Below are 27,135 nucleotides of genomic sequence, written 5' to 3'. Positions count from 1 at the left end.
GAAATTTATAAAACAGACCACATATTGATATTCACGTCAACACCAAAATGTTGACTACTGGGCTGATGATACCCCCTGGGTCGAAACGTGAACCAGCAGTGGCATCGACCCGGTAGTGTACATAGGTATCAAAGGTAACGGAAAACCAGAAATAATTCGTGATAAATATAAAAATAAAAGATAGTTACAGTGACTCTTATATGCACAACTATAGAGATACAAGAGGTTAAGAAACACGACAGATATGACTTCAATGTACAGGTTGTGCGTTTCTGTAATAATTTTAAGCAGGTTCAATGACAAAGAATGGGAAAAGCCAAAAACTTTTTTGTAAAGTCTACGCAGAACAGACGGGATCATCTGATTTAAAAAATCCACTTTAGATTTAACACTTACAGCTTTAAAATAGATGTTATTTCCTCCTTTACTTAATAGATACTACAAGTGCAATACAATCTTCATTGTCACAGTTTTGACGCAGGATGTAGTGATTAATTCGTTTGTCTACAATATTTCTTTTCACGTCAGTTTTTCATTAGTGAATAATTTCTTGGAACTGTTGGAGATTGTAGCACTCTGTGTTTTGATTGTTTCTGTCGTATGGTTCCTGTATCCTTGACGATTACCCATAACCTCTATTTTTATTATAAAATCAATATGAATCAATAAAACACTTATTGACAATAAGAATACAATAAATTGAAAACAAACAAAAGTAATGAGATATGAGCGGTGGTATTTATAAACTTAAATTATTATTCATATGTCAAGATAGAGCAAATTAGTGAAAAATAAACCGAATGACAAGTCCGGGTTAAGAAATAAGAGTTTGTTTTTTTACGTTTAAAACTTTTATAAATTTTAGTTATCTTATCATTGACGGTAACAGAAACACAACACTAAAATTTAACACACACAGCTAACATATGTTAAAAGTTTCCGAAATAATAAAAAAAAGAGTTCACATTAGAAAACAAACCTCTTTTAAATCTTCTTGAATGTTAGTTTGGTAACACTTCCTACGTATACCTCTATTTATAAAGAACATTGTGACCAAACGAATTTTTCCCGCTAACCCAGTGTTAGGTTTGAAAGTAATTGTGACAGCTTTAGGTTCAGCAAATCAACGTCAATTATAAGTCTTTGGCATAGTTAAAGTATAAGGGCGTCTATGTCAAAACTTCTTTCAGTTTTTCCCAGAAAACTGTGTCTCCATATTCATCATTAGGGTATTCTATGTACGATTGTGACTGCACAAGTTCTAAAACAAGTAACGGCAAACTTCTAGGTGACATTTGTTGCAAGAAAACAAGAAATAAAATATTTTCTTTGTTTCTTGAATAAATACTTTCTACTCTTGCCATGTTATATTCGAACATACACCAATATGAATCTAGATAGTTTGGAGACATTATGACGACAATTTTACGACTGTCGTGAATAGCAGAAGTTATATTTTCTGCAATATCACGTCCCGGGAGAAAATCTCTTTGATGAATGCATAATTTCAATCCAGCATCGTTCTCTAGTTTTCGAAGAAATTGTCCATGGACAAAAGATCGATCATTACTTTCGTATGACACAAAAGCATCATATCTGTATATTTTCCTCTCGTGAGTCTTTTGCTTAGTTTCAAAATATCGTATTTTAACCATGTAGTACATATATCGAATTCTCCACCTATGTCTGTACACTAACCCAAAAGTCAGAATGGAAACAAACAAACCAACCAATGATATTAAGCCTATAACTAAGGACGTGTAAGAGACACATTCTTTTTGCAAAACTTCATATAAACGATTTGGATTATTTAAGTTTTGTTTTTTATCGGTAGATAATCTGCACGAATAGAAATGCAGGTTATTAAATATGATTTCAGTGTTTCCCATCCATTGTATAAAATCTTTGGTATCACACGTACACTTTAGAGGATTCCCACTTATATCAATGCTTAAATTTTTGTTATTCTTAAATACAGTTTCTAACTGATCCCTTGCTGGTTTATCCAAATACGAAAATCGGTTGTTAGATAGACCTAGAAAATTAAGGTTCTTCATATGGTCAATCTTGAATATAAGATAATCTAACAAATTACCATCTAAGTATAAACGTCGAACTGAAACTTGTGACTTAAAAAAATAATATGGTAATGTTGGTATTCTATTTTCTGATAAGTTTATTTCTCTAAGATCTGGAAGATATTGTAATACTTCACCGTTAACATCATCAGGCAGAACAAATCCTAAAAGATTATTTTGTAATCGCAGTATCTGTAGATTACCGATACACTTGAAAAAAACTTTTGAAACATTAGAACACATATTACCAGACAAATCCAAATATCTCATGTGATCAAGGGGGCACAATGGACCTATCAAAGAGAAGAACATATTTTGATGACCATCAAAATACTCGATTGAGTTTTCCGACATTTTCATTGCTGGTATTTCGTATCGAATCAAACAATTTCGGTAGACAATTGATTTCAGCCTCAGTGGCAAAGGAACAAAATTTGGTCGTATTGACGAAATGTGGTTTTTTATTTCCTCTTCCTGAAAATTGCTTTCGTTTCGATGCTCGCAACGTTCCTCGTGTTTTGAAGGAATGTGAGATTTGAACAATTCGGAAATGTTTGCATGTTCAACTGGTAAAAAGATGACATCCGAAAGATAATCGCCGTATGAAAATTCATTATCGGACATGGATATTGTACGAAGTGTACTCGGTAGCTGAAGTAATGCCCCTTTCTCCATTTTTTGTATTCTATTACTATTTACTTGTAGTTCTATAAGATTTGTTCCCTTCAAGTTTCTTAAATGTGAACTTTTGATCATCGTATTCATTTGAAATGTCTTATGAATTTTATTCACTTTTAAAACCTTGATAGAGGTGTATATCAAATCGTGAGTTACATTTTCAGCCTCTGAAAATGTAAGACATTGATTATAAGATAAGTCTAATATTGAAAGATTCCTCATGAATTTAAAAGTTCCCTTATAGATCCAATTGATTTTACACGCGGAAAGGTTTAAATCCTCTATGTTAGGAATAAATTTAAACACATCCTCGGTCAATGTTCTAGCCTCACATCTACCAGACATTCCTGACAGGTCAAGATGTTTTAAATGCAAAAGTGTAAATGATAAATTGTTACTCTCATTCAGTATGAAGTCCATTCTTAATGTTTTAAGAAACAGAAGAGATTGCAGAGTTGAAACATTGATTCTAGTGTGTTTCATGTCTAAATATGCCAAAGACTGTAAATAGAAAAATGTGTTAGTTTCTACACTGTCTATTGCATTTTGACTTACAATCAGCATCGACAATTTTCGCAGTCCATAAAAAGAGTTCTTTGATAATGATTTAATCTTGTTGTGTGACAGATTTAATTCCTTCAGATTGCCATTATTACTAAAATGTTTGTTTTGAATTTTTTGTATACGGTTATAGCTTAAATCGATGCTGTGTATGTTATCTTTGAAGACTGGAATGGCATGCAACTTTGAGTTGGAACATACAGCGTTGTAGTTTTGTGTCGGTAAAAATGAGAAACAACGACATTTTGTTGAAAAGTAACATTCCCTTCCTCTTGCAGCATCTGTATTGACACGGCCAACAGTTAGGTATACAAACATCAGATTGATTATGAGGAACATTATTTAAATCTACAAAATATAATTCAAATACTCCAGTACAACTTATCATTAGGTGAATAAAAAGTAAAACCGTACTATAAATTTTAATGAAACAAACAAATATATATAACTAAATAAATAGTATGCATCGTATATCTGACGACCAAAGTGTGCAAGTGTATCGGTGTCTAATGTCATGGCTAAATTCAATAAGTCTCATGTCTCAAAACACTTTAGTTATTGTCTTATGTCTTATGTAAATCATGGTCTGAGGTTAGAAAACACTTTAGTCGGTACAGTATGATGTTATAACATAATTATATAGGTCTCATGTCAGACACCACTTTCGATAAAGTTGGTTCGGTAAAAAGAATTGATAAGTAATTGATAATGATAATTCACACCATCCATTAATAAATAAATATTCTTCTCTGATATTTAGGTTCATGAGTGAAAATCGTATCCTGGGACCATGTCAAATAACATATCATAGAAAATGTCCTTAGATATGTCTTCGGATTAAGGATGGTGTAGGACCTATATAAAATATGCCTTTTGAGGCTATCTTTGAACAGTCTTAACAATATTTGTCCAAACACCATCCTAACACATTTATTTAATTTATAAAAAAATATGTAGAGATGCAAAGAATTTCCGAAAGGTGATTTCTCATGGTGCTAAGTTAAGAGAACCCCAACACATCAATTGGAACCATAACTTCAAAATAATTATGGATTCCATTGAGGACTACGCCAGAGCATGGGCTAGGCGAGAAGAAGTTGAACTGGACACTTTGTCAGAATGGGTTAAAACTATCAGGTCTCTGATAAAACGTCGCATTCACCAGTTGAAAAACTGTGAACGATCGACAAAAGTCCGTTTTCAGAGACAAAGAGGCCATGAAATGTCTATCAACTCTTCATGATAAGTATGTTGTTGTTCCTGCGGACGAAGCTTCAAATAATATTGTCTTTGTATGTAAATCGTATTACTACGAATGTCTTGTAAAAGAATTGGGTATAAAGGAGCACTCAGGTAATTCCACATACAAAGACATATCATTTGACAAGGATGAGATTTTAGCAAATCATAAGTCCTTCATGGCTTCAATAAACATTACATTGAACACCAAATCGGAGGACTTACCTTGTTTGTATAATTTGGATACCAAGCTTCATAAAATTCCGTACAAACAACGGTATATTGCTGGCTCATCTTCATGTTCCACTAAAGAATTGTCCATTAGATTGACTAAAATTCTGTCTGCAGTGAAAGAGGGTCTTCAGAAATGCTGTAAAACTGTTTACTCGCGTAGTGGTATTAACCATATGTGGATTCTTAAAATTTTTTAAAGAACTTCTAGACAATTTTAAATCTCGATCTTTTTCTGAAATTAGTTCCATCAAAACTTTTGATTTTTCAACACTGTATACCACCATTCCCCATGTGAAATTGAAAAATCGCCTAAAAGAAATAATCCACAATGCCTTTCTACATAAAAATGGTAGCATACGCTATAAATTTATTACTTTTGGATTTCATAAGGCATATTTCGTTAATAGTGACAAACAAAAAGGTAAAACATGCTACACAGAAGAACAAGTGGTCAGTATGCTGGAGTTTCTTATCGACAACATATTTGTTGGGTTTGGAGGTAGACTTTTCCAACAAATTGTCGGCATTCCTATGGGAACAAAATGTGCGCCTCTTCTTGCCGACCTCTTCTTATTTTCATATGAATCGGAGTTCCTCCAGACACTTGTCAAAAACAAGAGGGTCAAAGAAGCCAGATTATTTAATTTCACTTTCAGATATATTGATGATGTTTTTTCCATAAACAATCCGAACTTTTCTGATTGGGTTCCATTAATATATCCCCCAGAACTAGAGATAAAAGAAACAACAGACACTGCTTCCTCCGCCTCATTTTTAGACTTGTATCTCGAATTTGACTTACACAGTCATCTCAGTACCAGAATCTATGACAAACGAGACGATTTTAATTTTGAAATTATAAATGTCCCCCACCTTAGTAGCAATATACCAACTTCACCTGCATATGGGATATATATTTCCCAACTTCTTCGATATTCAAGAGCTTGCAGCTCCTACTCAGACTTTGTAAAACGTCATCAGTGTCTGAGTAGAAAGTTGATGAACCAGGAGTATGTCAAAGAACGTCTCGTCCTTTTTTCTAAAAAAAAAAGTTCATTGGAAGGTACCAAGACCTTGTTGATAAATATTCCGTATCAACTTCTCAAATGATACACGATGGTCTTGATGTATAGATTCTGCTTACTGATGTTGTTTATCATCTTAACAACGTGTTTCATAGTTCTTGCATTTGTCTTTGTTCTATTATTAATATTACTTTTACTGTTGAATGGTTTTATGTAATATTCGTTTCACGTGGCTCGGTACCTAAACATCTCGTCAATGTGTTTGTATTGCGTTCATTGTTTTGTGGTTTGTTTTGTATGCGACTTTTTGTATTTCTTTTGTTCTTATAACGTGACTCTGTACTTTAAAAGATGATGTTGTTCTATTATATGTCATTATGATATATTTCTATTATGAATTACAATATACGTTGAACCACAAACGTCAAAATCATTCAATCGCGTAGTGGAATTAACTATTTTCGGATTCTCATAAATTCTATATATAACTTTTGGACTAGTTTAAATCTCGGTCTATTTCTGAAATTTGTTCTTACAAATTTTTGATTTTTTAACCCTGTATGCTAACATTCCCATGTAAATTTTAAAATTGTTTGTATGCACATTGAACGACAAACTTTAATATGTGACGTATAAAATTTTCTGACGTCAGACACTCAAATCAATGAATGTGTTCGTAGATAGTAGATGTTTTTGTATTCTGTTAAATTGTTCCTTTTAAAATTGTTATACAATGATGACTGATGTACCCATATTTTGACTATTTTATTTATTGTGTCTGTGCATCAAAGTTCAGTATTTTTGTGATTTTACTTTTTGCTAGTATTGATAGAATTTATTTTGAAGCTTTAAAAAAAGGAAAGTGCTTACTCTATTTTTATGAAATTTGTTTGCAAAAATCTCTACTTTATGTAGTATATAAGGTATTATTATCAAAAGTATTACAAGATTCAGGATTCTTAGATGATAATGAGGTAGGTCTGGATAAACAGCAAAAGCACCATGCGTAATCTTCTTGTGCTGGCCTGATATAGACTTAATTTTAATAAGACGTATAAACATACGTATTTTGTTTATTTTTTGTACATTTTTCTGTGCTAACATTAATTTTGTAAGTTAAAGTAGTAGCTTCATTATTATTATGATTATTGTTATTATCATTGAAAATTATCTAAAGCTAACTTACTTTAAGAAGAATATTCTGTAAAAAAAACATTTACCTCGTTCTCCGCTGACAAATTGTATAACATTAAATCAGATTAATGACCATGGGGGATTGTACGCAAAAAGAAAATTTCACAATTTCACAATTTTGAAGATGCTCTTTCCTTACCGGAACCCTTTGAGCACTTGCGATATTTATTTTCAGTAAATAGGTTTTCTAAAAGTCTTGTAACATTTTTACTCATGTCCTCGTTCATTTCAGATTAATCTTGGTTTTTTTAAATCAAAATATTTAAAATACAATTATTGTGAATCTTCTTTTGTTACCACACTCTTACTCTATTCTAATTTTAATTTAAAGGATATGATCAGAAATAAAATATAGAATTGAATTAACATTGTCGCTTTCATTTCAACATACATCATATTTTAAAGGAATAAAATAAGCAACACATATTTTCTTATAATGAATGATACATACCGGAAAAGCATTTTGAGAGTTAGTATAGCTAGAATGACTACAGTATTCCAATCACTTCGGCTTAAATTAATGAAATATATATATATATGCGGAATATAGTAAATTAAATATGTTTGGGTTAAGATATTTGTGAAATTATTTTGAAATCAAAAATCTTATTCGAATATCTAACTATGAGGTGATGTAACCAATTAGGACCGGAAATATAGCAAAGTGTTTGAGCTATGCTTAAGCGATATGAAAATAAACAATACACATGACCTATAGTTATTAACTTCGTCACTTGATCTCTACTAAAGAGTTGTCTTCGTTTTTATATGTAGATTTATTTTAACTAGGTTTCCTCTTTCGGGATACATGGTTGTTATATACATATATCTTGTTTTTTTTATAAATAATATACATTTGATACGGACGAAAACGATTCTTTCTTTCTTTTATTGAGTAACTGAAATTCTTGAATTATTCTAAAAGAGACACATCTGTGATAGCCTCATTCTTCTTAATCTAGTAATCTGTTACGGTATTTTTAAAGGAAACGACATAATGGCACACAAAACTGTATCATATGACAAATACATACATATATATATAAATATAATATGTATATAATGTCTAAAAATAGCAACAATCAACTTTCAATCTATTTAAGCGTGGATTAGTTTGTGGAAATAAACTGATACTGTAACAGTTACTGAATTAAAATTATATAAATGTCTAAGAATATAACTTAAACACGCTAATTAATACATTAAAAGTTCTATTAGATTTTATATAGAAATACGCAATCTTTCGCTAAACAAATTAGCTTCATCAGGCGTGTGCATCTCTCAAGGTGAAATCGGATGCATGACAAAAAAAATATTTTTTTAGCTTAATCTATACAAGATTTGAGGAAAAGTGTAACATATTGATTGATGTTGCGTAAAATATGTTTGTCGCTGCAACTACATGAAGTTGGAATAAAAGTTTAACACATTTATATATGAATTTTTATAAATTAATTTTTATGATTTAAAGATAATTATGGTTTTGATTTGCTTTTAAATTTTTTTTCGTCTCTCTCATTGAGTCCATTAGGTTCAAGAGTTCGTAACTGGTGCATCCAAAATCTCTCTTTTTTTTGTCTTCCTTGTGTATCCCAATTTTGATTTCTCTCAATGATTAGAAATGTGACTTTTTCAAAATCATGTCCTGCTCTTAAAAGGTGTCTTGTAATTGGGCATATCCTTTCTTTTGTATAAAATGACCGATGGTTATTTAGTCGGATGTTAAATGGTGTTTTTGTTTCACCAACATATTGTGATTTGCAAGTTCCACATGTTAGAACATAAATGCAGTTTGCGTTTTGCAATTTGATGTTATAAATATATTGTTTTTTTTTTCTTTGTGACTGTGTTGACGAATTGGGTTTCGGTGTTGGCGACTTTGCAGCACTTACAATTGCCCCTTCCGCATGGTTTATAACCTCCGATTGTTGATATCTCCTGCTTAGATACTTAGGATGTTACTAGAATATCTTTGAGGTTTTTGGGTCTGCGGTAAGCCATAACGGGAGGTGATGGAAAAATCTCTTTTAAGGAAGGATCATTTTCATTGACGCCAGTGTTTGTGGACAATTGATGAAAGATGTGTCAGGTGAGGATGAAAGCTAACAAAAAACGGGATTTTATTTGTCTGGGCCGTCTTTTCTTTGTATTCAAGTAGGTTTGTTCGGTCTTTTTCTTTTACTTTACCGAAAGCTTCTGAAATTATTTTTGTTCTTATAACCTCTTGATTTGAGTTGTTGTCTGAGTTGCCCCAAACGATGGTTTAATTTTAATTCCGATGAACAAATCCGTTGTAACCTGATGGCTTGGCTGTACGGAATGCTCCGGGAGCAGTGTTTCGGGTGACCATTCTTCGGAGAGAGAAATTGGTGATTATCAGGTTTTTTTTTGGTGTGAAGGTCGGTTGTCATGACTCCGTTTTCTAAAGTTATGGTGGTGTCGAGAAACGCAATTTTCTCATTTGAAACTTCAGATGTGAACTTTATCGATTGATGAAAGTTGTTACAGAAATCGAGAGATTCTTGCAGACGTTCTGCAGTTTCGTTGCATTTGATGTCGATGTCATCAATATAACGGAGCCAAGACAAGGGTTTGTATGGTACATTCGAAAGGATGTGTTCTTTGAGACTCCCCATGAAAATATTGGCAAAAGAAGGTGCCATTTTGGTTCCCATACTGGTACCGTCAACCTGCAAGTAGTGCTGGTCGTTGAATACAAAATTGTTGTTTTCAAGCACTAGTCTCAGCAACTTAACCAGACAGTCTGTTTAGTGGGGCGGCTTAGTACCGAAATTGGACAAAATCATGCAAATGGTGATACAAGCAAGGGATTTGGCATAGACGTTCATTAGGAAGTACTTTATCATATTAGAGGGGTAGCCAACATGTTTTCGATTTTTTTCACGGCGGCCATCTTGAATTAAAAATTGACATCATTTTGCTCAATCGTGGAGATTGAAAAACTGTTCTTATCATTTTCAACGCTATATATGTCATGAAAACTATTTGAAATACAATAAAATGATATGAAAATATGTCAAACAGACAACAATTGTAAAAAAAAATCACCACTTCCGGTTTGGGTCGAAAAAGTTCGTACACTCGAGTGAAATAATAGTGGTATAGATATACGATAAAAATTTCCGTTTGATATATCGGTAATTATGTTAGACATGCTGGATGAATGATTAGTGTAATAATCTACAATATTTTCCGATGTATTCCGTTTTAACAGCTACATGAACACAATGTTGTACAGGTCAAGCCAGCTTTGCAACACTTACAATTACCAGAACAAGTTTTCTTGCAGCCACATTTGTGTAACTCCTGGCAAGATGCAGCAATTGCTGCTAATTGTGTCCAATGAAGAATCCACATTCCATCTGTGTTCTCCTTAACCCATTCCCAATCACCAGGACTAGGTAGATGTTGATCATGTGTGACTGCCTGTCCCCATATATGGCCACCTCGGTATGTAGCTAGTTTGGTATGATCAAGCAGTGCAGCTCTAGTGGGTCGAATGGTGTCATACTGTCTTTGCTTGCGTGCAAATAGTTCAAGTCTGGATTCGTTGATGTCAAATGTTGTTGTAGTTCTGTCGTACATGGCCACAACAAATGCCTCTATCAACTCACAGCGTCACTGACCAATACAGGTTTCTTACTTAATCGTTCAAAAACCTCGGTAACATCATTAAATATTTCCCACGTCATGCCATCTCAATATGTAAGCCACCGAACGTAACAACGAATTTGTTTTCATCGTATTCATTTGGCCATTCCCATTGAATTTGCTTTGCCAAAACAAATAGCGGTTGGTCTGCTGTAATCATTGTAGTTTGACCAGGATTAAGAAACGACACAACATCCCTGAGCTTATCCATCGAATGTTTTATGGTAGCAACTGAGTGAGCTTGTTCTTGAAATAATGGCATTAAGCAGCTAAGATTCATTTCAACAGTTGGTCCGCGTCTCTCTGAAGAATGAAATGATGACCATGAAATATTTTCGGACGTAATATCTTCACTTGTTAACCTCACTGTATTTAATTATATCACCCATACTCATTTTGCAAACTCATGAATAGATAATTGTGGTTAAGTATATTAGTAATATCGTCAGGCAGAATGAGAGGCTCTGGTTTTGTTTTAAGATATGCAGGTTTTATATTCATATAAGCAGCAGGGAGTTCAGGTACCTTTTTAGATTTTGATTTATGTGTAGGTAATATTAACTCATCCCTTCTAACACCGATATTATCTTTAATTGGATGTTGAAAAATAGAGATTCCGGTCCCATGAAAAGATGACTTTGATGTTGTTGAGCTTGGGTTGTGATCAATGTTGTCGACTGCAGCTGTGGTAAACATATGCCCTTTAATAAAGGCGGGCATACCACACCTTCATTTATATTACGTTCAACAACAGCTTCACCTAGTTGAGTTGAAATTTCCCGTACCCGATCGTAAGAGATACATAACCCATGTTGAAATAATGTATCTATAAGATGTATTTTCCTGGTTTTTGCAAAGAGTAACAGTCCAAGATACACACAAAATGGTATCTCACGATCAGCTGAATGTATTTGTTGTACTTTAACCTTTTGGCTGTTTGGGTGATAATTAAACATTAAAAGTTGGGCCACAGCTAAGTCAGACTTTGTAGAAACGTTGTCTAACTGCGATTTGATATCAGGTCCATGTTCTATCATTTTCACCAACTGTAACAAAGGTGGGGGTATGCTATCATTGATATCTTCAGAGACCGAGGATCCAGAAAATGTTGTCTTCGTTGTAGCTAATTGGCAGCGAATCATTTCGGCCGTCTTTGCCATATGCATGGTGTCATTATAATCACAAGCAAACGCTATAGCTGGTCCTATATCTTTTTCAAACATCAAAAGTACATCTCTGCCCTTTAGGTGTGCTTCCAATTCTGGCATCTTTTGCAATAGCTTGTCCTTCAGTCGAGTAGAATGTACCTGTGCAGAAGAAGAACCAAGCTGTGCTAATCTTTCCTCGTACAGGTTTGCCAGGTCTGCTAATCGAAACACAACCGACTCTTCAGAGTTTCTTTGAGTTTCAAAAATGTATGTGACCAGCTCAGCTAATGCAGTTTCTTTCATTATAGTTTCCTCCTGTAAGCAACTGCTTTCGATCTCTGTTTGTCTCTTTGATCTCTCTTTTTTATATACAGCTGCGAGACAAGACAGGTGATACTTCATCTCTTGTGCTATAACATCACCACTACTCAGCTTTGCCAACAGTTGTTTATCCTGAAGAGCTGTTGCACAATCCACTAGTCGTTGGTTTATTTTCATTGTCATTGCCTCTCTTAAGACAGATAAAGGTCACTCTTTATCACAAATGAAACATTTATGCACATTTTCAACTGGATACTGTTGTTGATCTTTAATAGAACGAGGAGTACGCCTAAAAAGTTGAGGAGACGTAACATCACTATAACTTCCAGATGGTATCGGTGACACATTGCGTTTCTGGTCTCTGTCAAGTATAGTATTATTGAATTTTATCCTACGCAAATTATAGTACTTGGCATTTTCTTTTTTCATTGTGCTTTTAATACCCTCTCCGTGGGTTAATCGCCGAATATTTAGAGGAATAGGGAGGGCATTTAATTCATTAATTGATGTATTAACAACAGTATTATTACAGAACTGTGTTAGTAATAGGGATAGAATTCCTTCAAATCAATATCCCATCAGAATTGCAAATAAAACTTCGTAACTTAAAATATTAACGGTGGATAGATAAAGGCAACAGTAGTATACCGCTGTTCAAAACTCATAAATCCATGGACAAAAAACAAAATCGGGGTAACAAACTAAAACTGAGGGAAACGCATTAAATATAAGAGGAGAACAACGATACAACATTAAAATGTAACACACACACACACACAGAAACGAACTAAGCATTAGACAAAATCCTATGAGAATAACAAATATAACATCGAAACCAAATACATGAATTTGGGATAGACAAGTACCGAGACACGTCTTATAACAATGAGAACACACACTATCAAAAAGGTTAACTAGAATAAAATTACTCCCTCTATTGGTCCATAACCTATTAAACCTAATGTAGCATTCGAAGATTAGTCGAAGATTTGTTGAATATAACGACTGACATTATTTGGGTTATAAAACAGTCATATTCGGGATATTCATAAAACCAGGAGTGGGTTATCGACCGATATTTGACCGAAAGTGATACTTTATCTTATATAACAATGATTTACTCCATTTTGTAACATTTTGGATACAATACAAGCAAAACGGGCCATACATATGATGTCTGTTCCCTGTGAAGACGTCATTTCGAAAATCCAAGATGGCCGCCATGATCGGATAATTTTTTTTCGTGGCTACCCCCCTAATATGATTACATACACCTAAAGGCATGTTCTTACAAAGTTTCATGCTTGTATCACCATTTGCATGATTTGTGTGGTAAGCTGCTTAACTAGTTGGGGGATGTTTATCCTTACGATTGTTCCATACTTGTTCACAAGCGACTATTCCTTCATTTTTGGGAATATTTGTGTATAAAGAAGACACATCCATCGATACCAAAATTGTGTTGTTTGGTAAGGGATTTAATGAATTCATTTTCTTCAAATAGTCTGTAGTATCTTGAATGTAAGATGGCATTGTTCTTACATGTGGTCTAAGATGGTAATCCACGAATTCAGATATTTTTTCGGTTGGATGGCCATTTGCAGATACTATCGGTCTTCCCGGAATCCCTTCTTTATGAAGTTTTGGGAGCAAGTGTTATCAGGAAATAGATTTGAAAGGATTCCACACAAAAATATGTGTGATGCGTGTTATATATTATTCTCGCAGGCAACACGCATAATGACGCATTACACATATTTTTGTGTGTAATCCTTTCATATCTATTTCCTGCTAAGATCATGGAACAAAGAACTTATTTTAACAAACTACGAAGTTTAACAAAACAGAAAATACAAGTTGAACATCATGTTTCAAACATTAAATCATATATTTATAACAACAAAGTACCAAACGGGTTGAATATTAAAATTGACACCACAAACACCGGGTGTAAAGTCCTTCAGATTTATGAAACGTTGGGACGAAACTTAATTCAATTGTTCTTTACGGCTTCTCCAACTTTTACTCTCCTTTTCTATCTCTTCATATAAACAAATCAACTCTGGAATAAATGAAATGCTTTCTAAAGCCAAGCCATTAATAATTTAAAAAGCCGTGATGATATTGTTATTAAACAAGCAGACAAAGGAAGTGCAGTTGTAGAGATCAACAAAACCGACTACATTGAAGAAGGGAATCGTCAGCTTTCAAATACAAAATTTTACAAACATTTAGAAAGTGATCCTACAAAAGAAATAAGTAAACAAATTAATGAGGTCCTTAATTTTTCCTATCTACAAGCAGATGCGGACCATAAACAACACTAAGCTTAAAACCATCTTTTACACCGTTTAAAATAAAATCTCTGTCGTCAACAGAAGCAGGCAGCAATCGGTACCACGCCTCAAAACGTGAACAATTTAAGTTTTTTGCTGCATGAGTTAATCCTAATTCTGAGACGCATACGGGTTTTTTTGCGACTTTATCAATATGAGTGGCACTGCTGTGTCCGTGACCTGAGATAGCAGAATGACTGCTTGACATACAAATGGCATAATGGTGCATCATTCGACAATCTTGGCGGTAACAAGAGTTATTATTAAAGTTCCTGCAGATTTCTTGCCCGTCGGGTAAAATGGGCCTCGCCGACGATCGTTATTAGCAGATTGTTTCCATGCGGTTTTGTGGCATAGTTCATGGCTCTCGTTGTTGGATTTTCACGTTTAGACACAAGTTGAAATCTCTTAAATCCTGACGATACGTCCCCCTTGTAAATTTTTCCTCCGCCTGCATGTCTCTGTACTCTTTGTCATAGAACAGGACAGAGTACCAAACATATTTTGAGGCGAGACGGAATATGTCAGCTGTATAGTTAAGATATGTATTAACATTTAACGTGGTATTCCTTTTTAGCAATTCCTGTAAAATTCTAATGTTAGCGAAACCCCACTCTTCGATAGAAATTTGTCTAAGGTTTTCTTTTTGTTTACCCGAAATTCCATATCCCCGGCATGTGTTATGGTTTGGAACTGAGGGATAGGCTCTGGCAAAAGAAAATCAACAATCTGCATTGCTTTGCCTGATTCTCTGTGCTACATGCAATAATGTCAGAAAATTCATGATTTTGCTCACCTTTTGTAGAATTTTGAACCAACGCGGCAACGGACGGCTGCACTGTTGGCAGTAGTTGAAGGTTTTTAAGATTGTCTTTTTCCTCTTCAATTTTTCGTTTAAACTTCACTTTTCCTTTCTCGGGTTTCAAACGTTTAAGTTCGTTTTCTAAGGCATCAATTTCCTCATTGTCATTATCCTCAGTTAACTTTTCAAAGGACTCCGCAAATTCCCCATCGCTTTCACTGTCGCTATCTTCGTTTTTTTTTTTCTCGTGTGTTTCTTTTTGTTTTGTTGTTTTCGGCTTCAAACTGTCAATTATGTCTTTGAGTTTATCACCAGCATTATCTCTTTTTTCTCTTGTACTAGCCATAATTTAGGAGATTAAGAAAAAATGTGCTTGCATGCTTACGAAAGCTGAACACAATGTCATGTGGTCACTATCTCTCGACTCTGTTTTTCGTGAATTGTACACGTAATCCCTTAAATTAGGAATAACTTTTTGCGTAAGATATGGACCAACGAAGTCTTCATATTTTCTTTCTATATCAGTTACCTTAGTGGAAAAATCTACCGTAGTATCTGCTTCTATCAGACTGCTATCCCCAAATAAGTCTGATAAAACTTGTTTTGCGTTTTTGTCATTTACGCCAACCTTTGTTCTCAAATGCCTTGTAACATTTTCACTCAAATGCCTTGTGCACAATGTAAGTTCAGATGTTGGAAAACTGTCTTTGATAGCTTAAACTAAAGCCTTTTCCTCATCTGAACCAATCACAAGATTGCTATAACTAAGCAAGGTATCACTAATCGTTGTATCAAGCACTGAGTCAATATGAGTTAAAAAAAAACGTTGTTAGGTGTGGCAAGCACCATCCCAATGCAAATAAATTGGTCCCATTATTATTGGGTTTGTGTTTTTCCCTTTGCGTTTAAGTTTGTTTTCCTGGAAAACAGTTGTCGTGACAAAGCAGGCGCCCAAACTGAATGTTCTGTCAACACCAATTATTGATGATTTACAGGCACTGGCAAAATGTTCCATTTGGAAATCTGTGTAGCAGATAACACTTGGTGGTTTGCCTGTGGTCTGAACAATTTCTTTCAAAAAAGGATGCTTGGCAGAATTCATTTTAATGACAGTTTGCATATCATCAGCAATATTTTGTTTGTTGAAAGGATTTTTTTCATTATTTACATGATATTTAACGTTTTGAACATATTTTGAGTCACGTGGCTGATGTTCAGATTCAAAGTTATCAGTGAAAATTTGTTTAACTGATTTACCAGCTTCTATCTCTGATCTAACTTGCGATTTAGTATCAGGTGATGTTCTGATATATTCTTGATTTGTCAGTTTAGCATTACCATGCTTGTTAACTTCTTCAATAGGATAAGTTCCTATGTACTCTGCTATGGCTTTATTCATTGTTTCAAGTGAATGGCCAGGCATTTTATCGAACCAACTAATTCTTTTTTTGTAAGAATTCATTCTTTTCAGAGATGCATAATACCGTTTAAGGATGAACAAATTAGAATCATTAGGTTGAGGTTCTAAAGCAATAAATTCCTTTTTTATTTGTTTACAATATAGATCATTCTTTTTAACACAAGAAACCAAATTGTTATCATTCGAGTCGTAACCTTTTTCCCTTGCCCAAAAGGAAATTGAAACCCTGTACCAAAGGGATCGTTTGATACCGCGCAGTATCAAAGACGTACAAAGTAACTGGATTAATTCCTAACGATGAAAGGCATGTATATGTGTTAAAAAAAACCAACAGTATCTTCATGCATCGTCTACCCTTTCTGTGTTTGTTTATTTCTCAGTTGAACTATTTAATTGACCTTGTAGTGTTGTTGTTTCCATATGTAATAAACTGAAATGCTGACAATTTACTTTATACTAAACATACAAGTTGGATGGCTTCAGTCAGTTTGGTAGAGCAAAGGAAAAGCACACGCTATAAAATGGAAACAAAAACAAAAAAATTTCAACTTTCCTTTGAAGGATTTATTGAAACAAAAACATGAAATATTATTTCCTTTCTAACAGGATACTTCATTGTTCTTGATAGGAACAACTTTAGATGTGGCTTCACCCTAAGGTAATAATAGTACACACAATGTGGAACATCAAATGAGATTAACGAGGCGCGTGTCCCCTGTTTTATTGCTACAATAACATCCAATTAACACCTTCAACTTTGTACACGCGTCAGACTATACAATTACACGCGTCAGAATATACAATCATTGTGAATAGTGAACACCTGTTGAAAAGATTGTCATTAATTTCCTTTCATCTTCAATCAATATGCATAAACATGATAAATATCGTTTAATGAGGCAATACACAAATAAAATGATGAAAATATTCACATTTCAATTTTCTTTACTCTTGTTTGATTTCAGTTCTTTGTATTTCACAATTTGTTTCTATATTTTCAGGACAATGATGTACAAATAATTCAGTTTGTGAGCTTAATATATATTGTACGAAAAGAGTTTTAAAACACAAATTATAAGATAAATAATATGTTCTAAAACACAAGGAAAAGTTATTCCATATACAACAGGGTAAACGTAATACTGACTATTACACATAATAAATGATCAAATATTATGTAAATAAATGTTTCATTTTTTTCTATCAATATTAACTTTCTTGTCGCTAAAATTGTGTTCTTTTGCATATTCTTTTAATATTTATTGGAATAAGTAATTTTAATTTAAAAAAATATGTTTTCTTGTCGCTAAATAGTTTCTTGTCGCTTATTGTCGCTAAAATAATTCTTCTTGTCGCTTCTTGGCGCTTCTTGTCGCTAAAATTCTTCTTGTCGCTAATTAGGGAGACCGATTCATAGCGGTATTTAAATTTCTGGCTGAAGGATTTTATAGGTGAATGCATCAGGCGTTAATGTAGCGATCGATAGTGAGTCGAATATAACGACTGGATTATTCGGGTTAGCTTATTGTTCGCTAGCTATTGTTCGTTAACTTCAGCCTAGTACACGTTAAAAGTAGAGAGTATCAAATTACTTATAGATTGTTAACAAAAAATGTAAATTTTGATAGAACAGGATGTTGAAATCCAATTCTGTTCATGTAGATTGAAAACATGTAGTGTGTGGACACATTGAAGATATATATTCGGGCATAATAGACAAGAAAATTTGTTTTAAAAAGAACAGGAAATAGTTAACCAAAATACAAGTAGTAGGTGAGTATAAATAGTTTCCTAGTACCTACTCACTTCCTGAGGTTAGGTTGAAAATGAATGAGAATTTTTCTAAAAAATGTGAAAACATATTTTCATCCCGTTAGACAAGTTATATTCTCCGAAGGCATGCATAAACGCATTTCTAAGCTTATTTTAAAATAAAAACATTTCTAAAGAAAGAAAATTTATAATCAGTATTCTAAAATTTCTTAAACATGCATTGTTTTCACGCTGTATTATAATATTCATAGATTTCAATGATACAATAACAAACTTGTTCTGTTCATACTGTACATGGGTCATTATCAAAAAAACATGCAAAACTATGTTATTGGATCTTTTTAAGTCACAGACATGAAAATATATCAAAATAACACTTGCATATGTTAGAGATGAATGTTTTGTGATACACAATATACAGTTTAGAGTATGAAATGTTATAAAAATATAAAAACATCCTTCATGTTTTCTCAAACCCTTGAAGATAGCCAGAATCAACTGTTATTTTTTACTATAAATCCTTTCAGACTTGAAATAGGAATATTATTCATATCATTTGTTATTATGATTTATCACTTTTTATTGCATTTTGATACATACAAACATTTTTTAATGATTTAGGAGATGTTTGTTGGTTTTATAATAAAAATTTTCACCAGAAGGAAATGTAACATTTTTTAAGTCAATGGTGTAACCAAAGGACAAATTAGTAGGATAAGAGTTATCTTTCGCAAAATTTGGGCATTTACAACAGTTTTTCCCTTAGCAATGTTACCTGTATTAAAGCATGTTATGCAAAAGAAAACAAACAATTGTGTTGAAGATTTAGTGAAAAAATCGTAAAAGTAAGTAAATAGTTATCAAAGGTACCAGGATTATAATTTTGTACGCCAGACGCGCGTTTCGTCTACATAAGACTCATCAGTGACGCTCATATTCAAATATTTATAAAGCCAAACAAGTACAAAGTTGAAGAGCATTGAGGATCCAAAATTCCAAAAAGTGGTGCCAAATACGGCTAAGGTAATCTATGCCTGGGATAAGAAAATCCTTAGTTTTTCGTAAAATTCAAAGTTTTGTAAACAGGAAATTTATAAAAATGACCACATTATTGATATTCATGTCAAGACTGAAATGTTGACTACTGGGCTGGTGATACCCTCGGGGACGAAACGTCTACCAGCAGTGGCATCGACCTAGTGGTGTAAATAGTTATCAAAGGTACCAGGATTATAATTTTGTACGCCAGACGTGCGTTTCGTCTACATAAGACTCATCAGTGACGCTCATATCCAAATATTTATAAAGCCAAACAAGTACAAAGTTGAAGAGCATTAAGTAAAGCTCATATCGTAATTGGAAATAGTGTCCATGGTGTACCCTTTATAAAAATCATGTTTTTGAAAACATTTCCTTAACTTTGAATAATGAAATATATTGATTATAGAAACATGCACCTGTAACAACATATAGAAAAGGGGAATGGAGCACTTGTTTCGTAACTGAATCTTAAAATACTCCTTAAATCATTGGTGTTACTGTCAATGGTGAGACCATTTTGATAAAATAACACCATTGACCAGTTCAGAAACACCACTGAATATATCATGACAATCAGCATTGTTTTGTGTTTCTTTCATGTTTAACAAGCGAAACATCATATTATTTATGAAAAACAATACTTATTTAACAAAGATTCAACAATATCATGTATTACATATACACAGTTTTCACAAACTGATGTATGCTGGTAACACCAATGACACTATTTAATAACACTATTGACATTTTTAGTTATGGATGTTATGTTATATAATTTGAGATTTTTTAGCCTGAAAATTATTTTTTCATCTTTTTCTTTTGCCCGGTGATCTTGGCTTTGTGTTCAGTACTTGATAAAGGTAAAATGTGAAATGTGATGTCAATGGTGATACTTTTGTGTCATTGGAGTTACTGAAGGGTCAGTGGTGTTACTATATCAAAATGCGACATTTTTTTATCTTTATTCATAAATGAAAGTGTTTTTAGGTCGTGTACAAAGGATTAGGTATATTATTATCATTTAATCTTATACAATTCACATATATTCAGTTTGAGTGTATTTTTTAGTATTTACAAAGGCCATAATTAGGACAACCAACTTTTGTTCGACAATGTATTCTGAAATTTATGTTTAAATAGAATGCACAGCTATATGAATAATGTCTATAAGTCGTAATTTAAACCTAAACAACAAATTGGAACAGTTGCTTGATGTTAAACAATAATATTTAGTACCTAAATGTATGCTTTAAATTGGTAACACCATTGACACGATTCTATCAAAGGATGACATAAAATTGTTAAAATTAAAGAAACTCTTCATTTTTCCCATTGCATATTTCTATATATCGTTGCTACCATACTATAGCATAGCGGGCCACATATAAATGTTTTAAACAATGACATCATTTTTCAAAATATTACCTCGTCGAAATATGCACTTTTTTTGATAATGACCCACATGTGAATGTAAACATGATAAAGAAAATATATTAGTATAGTTTCGTTTTACTATCTAATATGAAGATGTAATATCACTGAACGAATGTTCAGGGCTGAGACTACGGGTGCGGGATTTACTCGCTGTGTTGAATACTCATTGGTGGCCTTCGGCTATTATCCGCTCTGTGGTCGGGTTGTTACTCTTTGACACATTCCCCATTTCCATTCTAAATTTTATCAAGATGCATGGAAAATTCTCGATGACCATAATTTACTAAACAAAAGTCCCTGTGTAATCATTAAAAGGGAAAACAGTTCAGTTGAACTTGCAAATTAGTGGATAGTTGGTCCGAGACCACAAATATAGTCCCTAGTGTTGACAGTGGGTTACTTGCCATGAATATTTATACCCCTTCCAAATTTATTTCTCCATGTTTAATGCCTCAAATTGCAAGTAGTGGGATGAAATAAACTGTAAAAAAATTTGGGTCCAGAATTTTAAAGGAAAATAGTGATTTGGACCAGCTGAAAAAGGTTTAAAATTAGCACTTCGGAAGCTGTCAAAAGATTTCAAGACGCCCAAAACATAAAATTGTCCATATTTTGAGTTAGAGCCGATGAAATTTTCTATAATTTTGATATAATTTGTCCCAAAAGTAGTACAACACACTGTAAAAGTTTCTTTGAGAAAGCGCAGGTGGGATTTTTTTTATTTTCATTTATGTTCTAAAAGATATACACTACGAAATAATTGTGGTCTCGGACCAGTTCCTTATCTTTATATGGTACACTGAATTTTGCGATTATTTATTACAATGTACCTTTATTTCTATTCATGTCCTATCGTATATATGATCAAAGTGTTTAAGATACAAGATATCTTAATACAAATCATGGTGACCAACAGGCGGAAACCCGGTTGAAATAGAACAAAAGAATCGAAGCTCTTTGTTAGAGAAGGCGACGAATGCTTACTGTAATGTTTACTATAGTGACCAACATTTTAAAAGTTAATAGAAACAAATAAAATGACAATTTTCTTCTCAATTACGAAGTGTTTTATTTTAAAAACACCATTTGCATAAGTTTTCAATGTATCTAGTACATAGTTAAGCAGAACAATTAGATATCAAGTCGACGACATGGGTATCTTTCAAGTTGGATGTAGAAAATGCATAACCTCCGATTAAAAAAAAAATTACAACGGACGGAAAACATATTAATCTTTTAGTTGAGTAATTTTCGTGTCTGCCCTTCCATCATGTGACTCGATAGAAAATTCCAAAAATTGGGTAACATTTGTATCGAAAAGAGAAAATCGAGTGCACCTTTTTATGTTAGGGCTTGTTTGAGTTAAATATTTTGTCTTGATATCGTACAAAGCAAGAATATTTCATACATCGTCTCGCTTCAGATTCTATCATTTTTATATATCAAAACTACAGGTTGACTTTATAACATAAAAAAAAATCACAGTACTAAAAGATGAAATATATAGGTCAAGTGAAATACCTATCCAATGAATCACAAAAACAGAGTAGGTGTGTTCGAACAGCTGTTTTTTTACTAAAAGTACTTGACGACAGTCTTTCAAGTTGGATGATGAAAATGCAGATCTTCGAAAAATTATATTTTTTTGTGTGTGATAACTAGGGTTTATAGTCTTCAACCACTAAAAAAACCTAGTCTGCCCTTCCACGAAATATTTAATCAGAATTTTTTTAAATGTTTATGAATTTTCGAAAATTCCACCTGACAACCGATCAGACAATAGTTTTAAGTTGACTCAGTGCAGACAAGATCATAAACTGATGTTCATTAGCTAGTTGATATATTTGTCTTTTAAAATACAATTGACATATGTGACCCGCCATAATATTTGCAGGCTTATGGAGGTAGAACGTCATTGTTAGAAAAATTATAAACATGATAAATATCGAGATTCAAATGAAATACGTATGTGTGAAGAAGAGATAAACACTTCTATTTTGCGGACGTTAAACTATACATCATATATAAGTTTTGAAGAAGTTTTACACTATTGTTTGAAGTGAAAAAATATTTGAATCTACATTTAAAATTGATACCCAAAAAAAAATCAAATTTCTGCTCTATAGATTTCCTTTCATAAATGAAGTCTGGAATATATCCATAACAAATGCAACGTATCAAATGCATAAAATAGAACACCTACTTATAAACTGTTACGCGTCGCATACTATGTATAGAGACATGCATAATAAATCTAAATTAAAAAAAGGAATTCTTAAAGCTTACTTTGACAAATTTTAAACTAACTTCATTTCAACAAGTTTAAAGTACATGTACATGTCATAAACAAGAACCAACGCTTATCGACACAAGGAAAAGGCGTGTAGGACAAAAATAATTGCACTATTGAATTAATATATTTATTTAATGCCTATATTCATATATACAGAAAGTTGATGAACAATATTTTCTCTAATATAACCATCTTTTGCATTTGTGATTTCCATCTACCATGTTTTTTAAACAATCTATCGGAAATACCTGCATTTGCAGCAGCTGTAGCCCCGCCCGAACGTAGAGAATGTAAACCGAAATTACATTTCTTTAAACCTAATAAATGTAACTTTTCCAAAAATAATTCTCGAACTCTTGTGTAAGAGATGTGACCAGAATCTCTTAATCTATAACAATTGAGTGTTTTGCAAAAAGATATCTGTCGAAATATAAATTTTTCCTCTTCTAAATTGATATCAGCACATTTTATATAATCTTGTAACACATGAGAACTGGACATTATTAGTTTTGGCTATCAGAACATAATTTCCATCTCTGTACTGGTCAGTTTTACTTTTCTCTAAAACAAATGCTAACATGTGTGTCATAAAAAGATAAATCACAAGCCCTTATATTTGCTATCTCAGAAAATCTGAAAAATCCGGCATATCCAATTAAACACATTGTTACTAAACGTTTATCATATAAGCTAGAAGTAGTTCCAAACTTTAAAACCAAATTCTTAAGAATTTCAGGTGTAATGATGTCTTTCTTCATACACGGACGACATAATTGTCTCTTTCCTCCTTCGACTAAATATTTTACTAACAAAGATTGACAAGGATTATTAAATCCAGCTATTTGATGTGCCCATGTTAAAGAATAAACCACTATATCCAATTTAGCTACGGAACATTTCGTTTGCAATAAAGATATAATGTATAAACAAACATGATAATCTAAAGCAGGCATAGTTTTCACTCCATTAAAATGTTTACACCATTTGCACTAAGCTTTAAATCCATAATTATATTTTTTCCTAGTATATCTGCTTTTGAACCCAAGATTAATTCAGGTAATTTAGAACCCAATTTTGATAGCGTATTGTTCTTTTCTAAACACATTTTTTTCCATCTGCCAACGCTGAATAAATCTGAAAAATGTATAATTTTAAAAATAAAATAAAAATTATTTCCCCAAAAATGCTTAAATTAACTGCAATTAGTGACCAAAACTATTGACAATCATAAGAAAACGTTAATATTTATATTTATATACAACAAGCACTGACGTGTATACGCTTCACTTCTCTAAAAATCAAAACCCACTGTTTTACCCCAGTGGGCCTCGACAGTCACATTTTCATCCCAATACTGTTTACCCAAGTGGGTCTCAACAGCACTCTTGTTCACCCAAATAGGCCTCAGCAGTCACAAAAACATAAATAAACCTTGCATAATGTCTTTTCAAAAATACTTCATTCATATCCCTTGAGTATCTAATACATTATTTATCTATACGACAAATTCATTCACATATTTTACTATAAAGTATAATAAAGATAACTAAAACTGTCATGACTATGTCAATTAAAACTTCTGTATTATGACATATCAATGCGTACAGCTAAAACGCTACCTTTTCTGAACAAAAAATTGACTTTTTACATGAATCTTTAAATTCTAAAATATTTGAAATGAACTGTTAATAATTCAATAAGAAAGGCCAGAATGATGCAGATGTCCATTTTGGTACAATCAAAGTTCCAATAGCTTTGCAAATAACACAATATTTCAGTACCCTATTTACCAAATTTATTGGCGGAACTAACCAATTGTTTTCTTATTTCCAATTGAAAGCAAAAGCATCCACACCTGAAGTGCCAGAAGTAAAATATTTTGAATTAAATTTCTCAGTTTCTCTGTCTGTTATTGCTATCTGCAAACCTATCACAAGAATGTGGATCGAAAATAAAATCTAAATACGCAAAAAATTCTGAGGACACTCCCCAGTCATCAAAATAAAATATTTTACTAATTGTATCAGCTTCCGTGTTTAAATTTCTAGGTATCCACTGAATATCTATACTTATTGATCTATGCAAACAGATAGAAAATATAGACATTGCCAATGAATGTAATTCTTGTTTTCTACTACCGCACTGTATCATTCGTACACAATTTTGATTGTCTGTAAACCATCAAACAATCTTAGATTCCAATTTTGTTTTTAACGTATCTAAACAAGATTCGATAGCATTCAACTCTCCCCAAGTGGAGCTTTGTTTCTTCTCCATATCTGTCCACATTTTGTGAAAAACAGTGTTATCTGAATGACAAGAATATGCTGCAGCAGCAAAATTACTTGCATCATAGTACATTATAACAGAAGGAATTTTATATTCAGACAAATATTTGAAATTGAGAGAATGTACATTTTTTCTCCAAAACATCAATTCGCCTATTATCTCTTGATCTGTCATTCTAAAAATTGTGTCCCATGTTGACCATGATTCTATTAATTTATATAATTGTCTAGTCATAATACGAGTAACATTTCCAAAACTGGTGACATAGAAATAATACGACCTGCAATTCTAGCTAAATTCCGAGCTGTCACCCAAGGAAGTTTATTACTGACTTTCTCAATAATACTTATTAAATCCTTAATCCTATCTTCTGGAATTTGAATTGAATAATCTTTTGAATTTCATTTTAAACCTAACCAAATTAATTCTTGGCATGGAGTCCATGTTGAATTCTCTAGATTCGCTACAAAACCAGCCTTTGATAATGAATTAAAAACAAATTGCGAATCACACAAACTTGACTGAAAATCTTGATTTGTACCCCATCCGATATCAAGATAAAGCAGAATCTGAATATTATTTTCTCTCCTGTATTTCACTAAGGTCCTTAAACATTTAGTAAAAATGTATGGACTTGACGTTAAGCCAAAAGGTTACACCGTAAACACATAATATTTTTCATTCCATGAAAATCCTAAAAACGTATGGTGATGTTTTGATATATCAAAATGATGAAATCCTGATTTTTAAATCAAACTTAAAAAGGTGATTATTCTTATCGAAATACTCTAACGCAATATTCCAATCTTCAAATTTTATTTTGTTCTTCAAAACATGTGTATTGACTTCTCGTAAATCTAAAATCAGTATTTTCTTCCCTGATTTGTTAGTCGAAACACTTAACGGATTAACTACATGGGGCCTAATTTTAACTTGAGTTACACATTTATTATTCAAAAGATCTAATTTCGCTTCCGTAACAAAATGTTCATTGTCTAACGCTGACTTATTGTTTTTATGAACTGTTCTGGGAGGAGTAGAAATGAAAGGAATGAAATATCTATTTTCAAGATTATCTAAAACAAATTCACTAGCACCAATACTTTTCCAATATGAAATATGACTTTTAAGTCTACCTTTTACACTACATCTGTTTTTAAAACTTTTGTTTTCATATTCATAAAGTTTGGAGTCTAAAGTTAGATTACTGTCTTCATTATCTAAACAAAACAGTGGAGAATCTAAATAATACTTATCATTTATATCTGTTTCACTGCTGACCATGGGCAACTTTGATAATTTTGGGACAATTTCTCCTCCAATGTCCTTGCTCCATACAGCTGAAACAGAAATATGTTACAGGTCCATAGTTGCTCCTTTGGGCACGAAAATTACCACCGACATTTGCTGAAGTGGCCGTTGCAACAGGTGCAACACGTGGCGGCTCAATTGACTTAAGTGTAACACTGTTTCCAGGTTTCTTTAATGTTTTCTGTTTACAGAACTTCTTTGCACGTAACGCTCTGTTCTCGGCATATCTTATCCTTTTCTCGTCGTCCGAATCGGAGGCAAGTTCATCCGAAAGGTACTCCTTAAC

At 32.9% G+C, this 27,135-nt stretch overlaps 1 protein-coding gene and 1 long non-coding RNA gene across 3 annotated transcripts in view; one reads left to right on the top strand and one right to left on the bottom strand.

The window, feature by feature from the left end:
- Positions 1–661: 661 nt before the first annotated feature.
- Positions 662–7,136, bottom strand: LOC143071680 (toll-like receptor 4). Of its 2 annotated transcripts, none has more exons than XM_076246158.1 (2): positions 7,036–7,136; positions 662–3,665 (listed from the first exon to the last, which is right to left on the bottom strand). In XM_076246158.1, the coding sequence occupies exon 2, from the start codon at positions 3,654–3,656 to the stop codon at positions 1,170–1,172; it is 2,487 nt and encodes an 828-aa protein (XP_076102273.1). In that variant the 5' UTR covers positions 3,657–3,665; positions 7,036–7,136; the 3' UTR covers positions 662–1,169. The 2 variants fall into 2 exon arrangements, with proteins under 2 accessions (XP_076102273.1, XP_076102272.1); XM_076246157.1 differs by having other exon boundaries at positions 7,002–7,103.
- Positions 7,137–17,324: 10,188 nt separating this feature from the next.
- LOC143071679 (uncharacterized) overlaps positions 17,325–27,135 on the top strand; it is a 29,232-nt gene continuing 19,421 nt past the window's right edge. Inside the window, exon 1 of the long non-coding RNA XR_012976948.1 lies at positions 17,325–18,481. This is a non-coding gene — a long non-coding RNA (uncharacterized LOC143071679). The remainder of the gene's footprint in view (positions 18,482–27,135) is intronic.

Source organism: Mytilus galloprovincialis, chromosome 4 (assembly GCF_965363235.1).
Source record: "Mytilus galloprovincialis chromosome 4, xbMytGall1.hap1.1, whole genome shotgun sequence".
Classification (NCBI taxonomy): Eukaryota; Metazoa; Mollusca; class Bivalvia; order Mytilida; family Mytilidae; genus Mytilus; species Mytilus galloprovincialis.
Note: the sequence above shows the minus strand (reverse complement) of the source record. Positions and strands in the feature narration are given on the sequence as shown.

Bases quoted from the DNA above. Each gene is read 5' to 3' on its own strand.
- LOC143071680 (XM_076246158.1), bottom strand. From the start codon at position 3,656: ATGTTCCTCATAATCAATCTGATGTTTGTATACCTAACTGTTGGCCGT.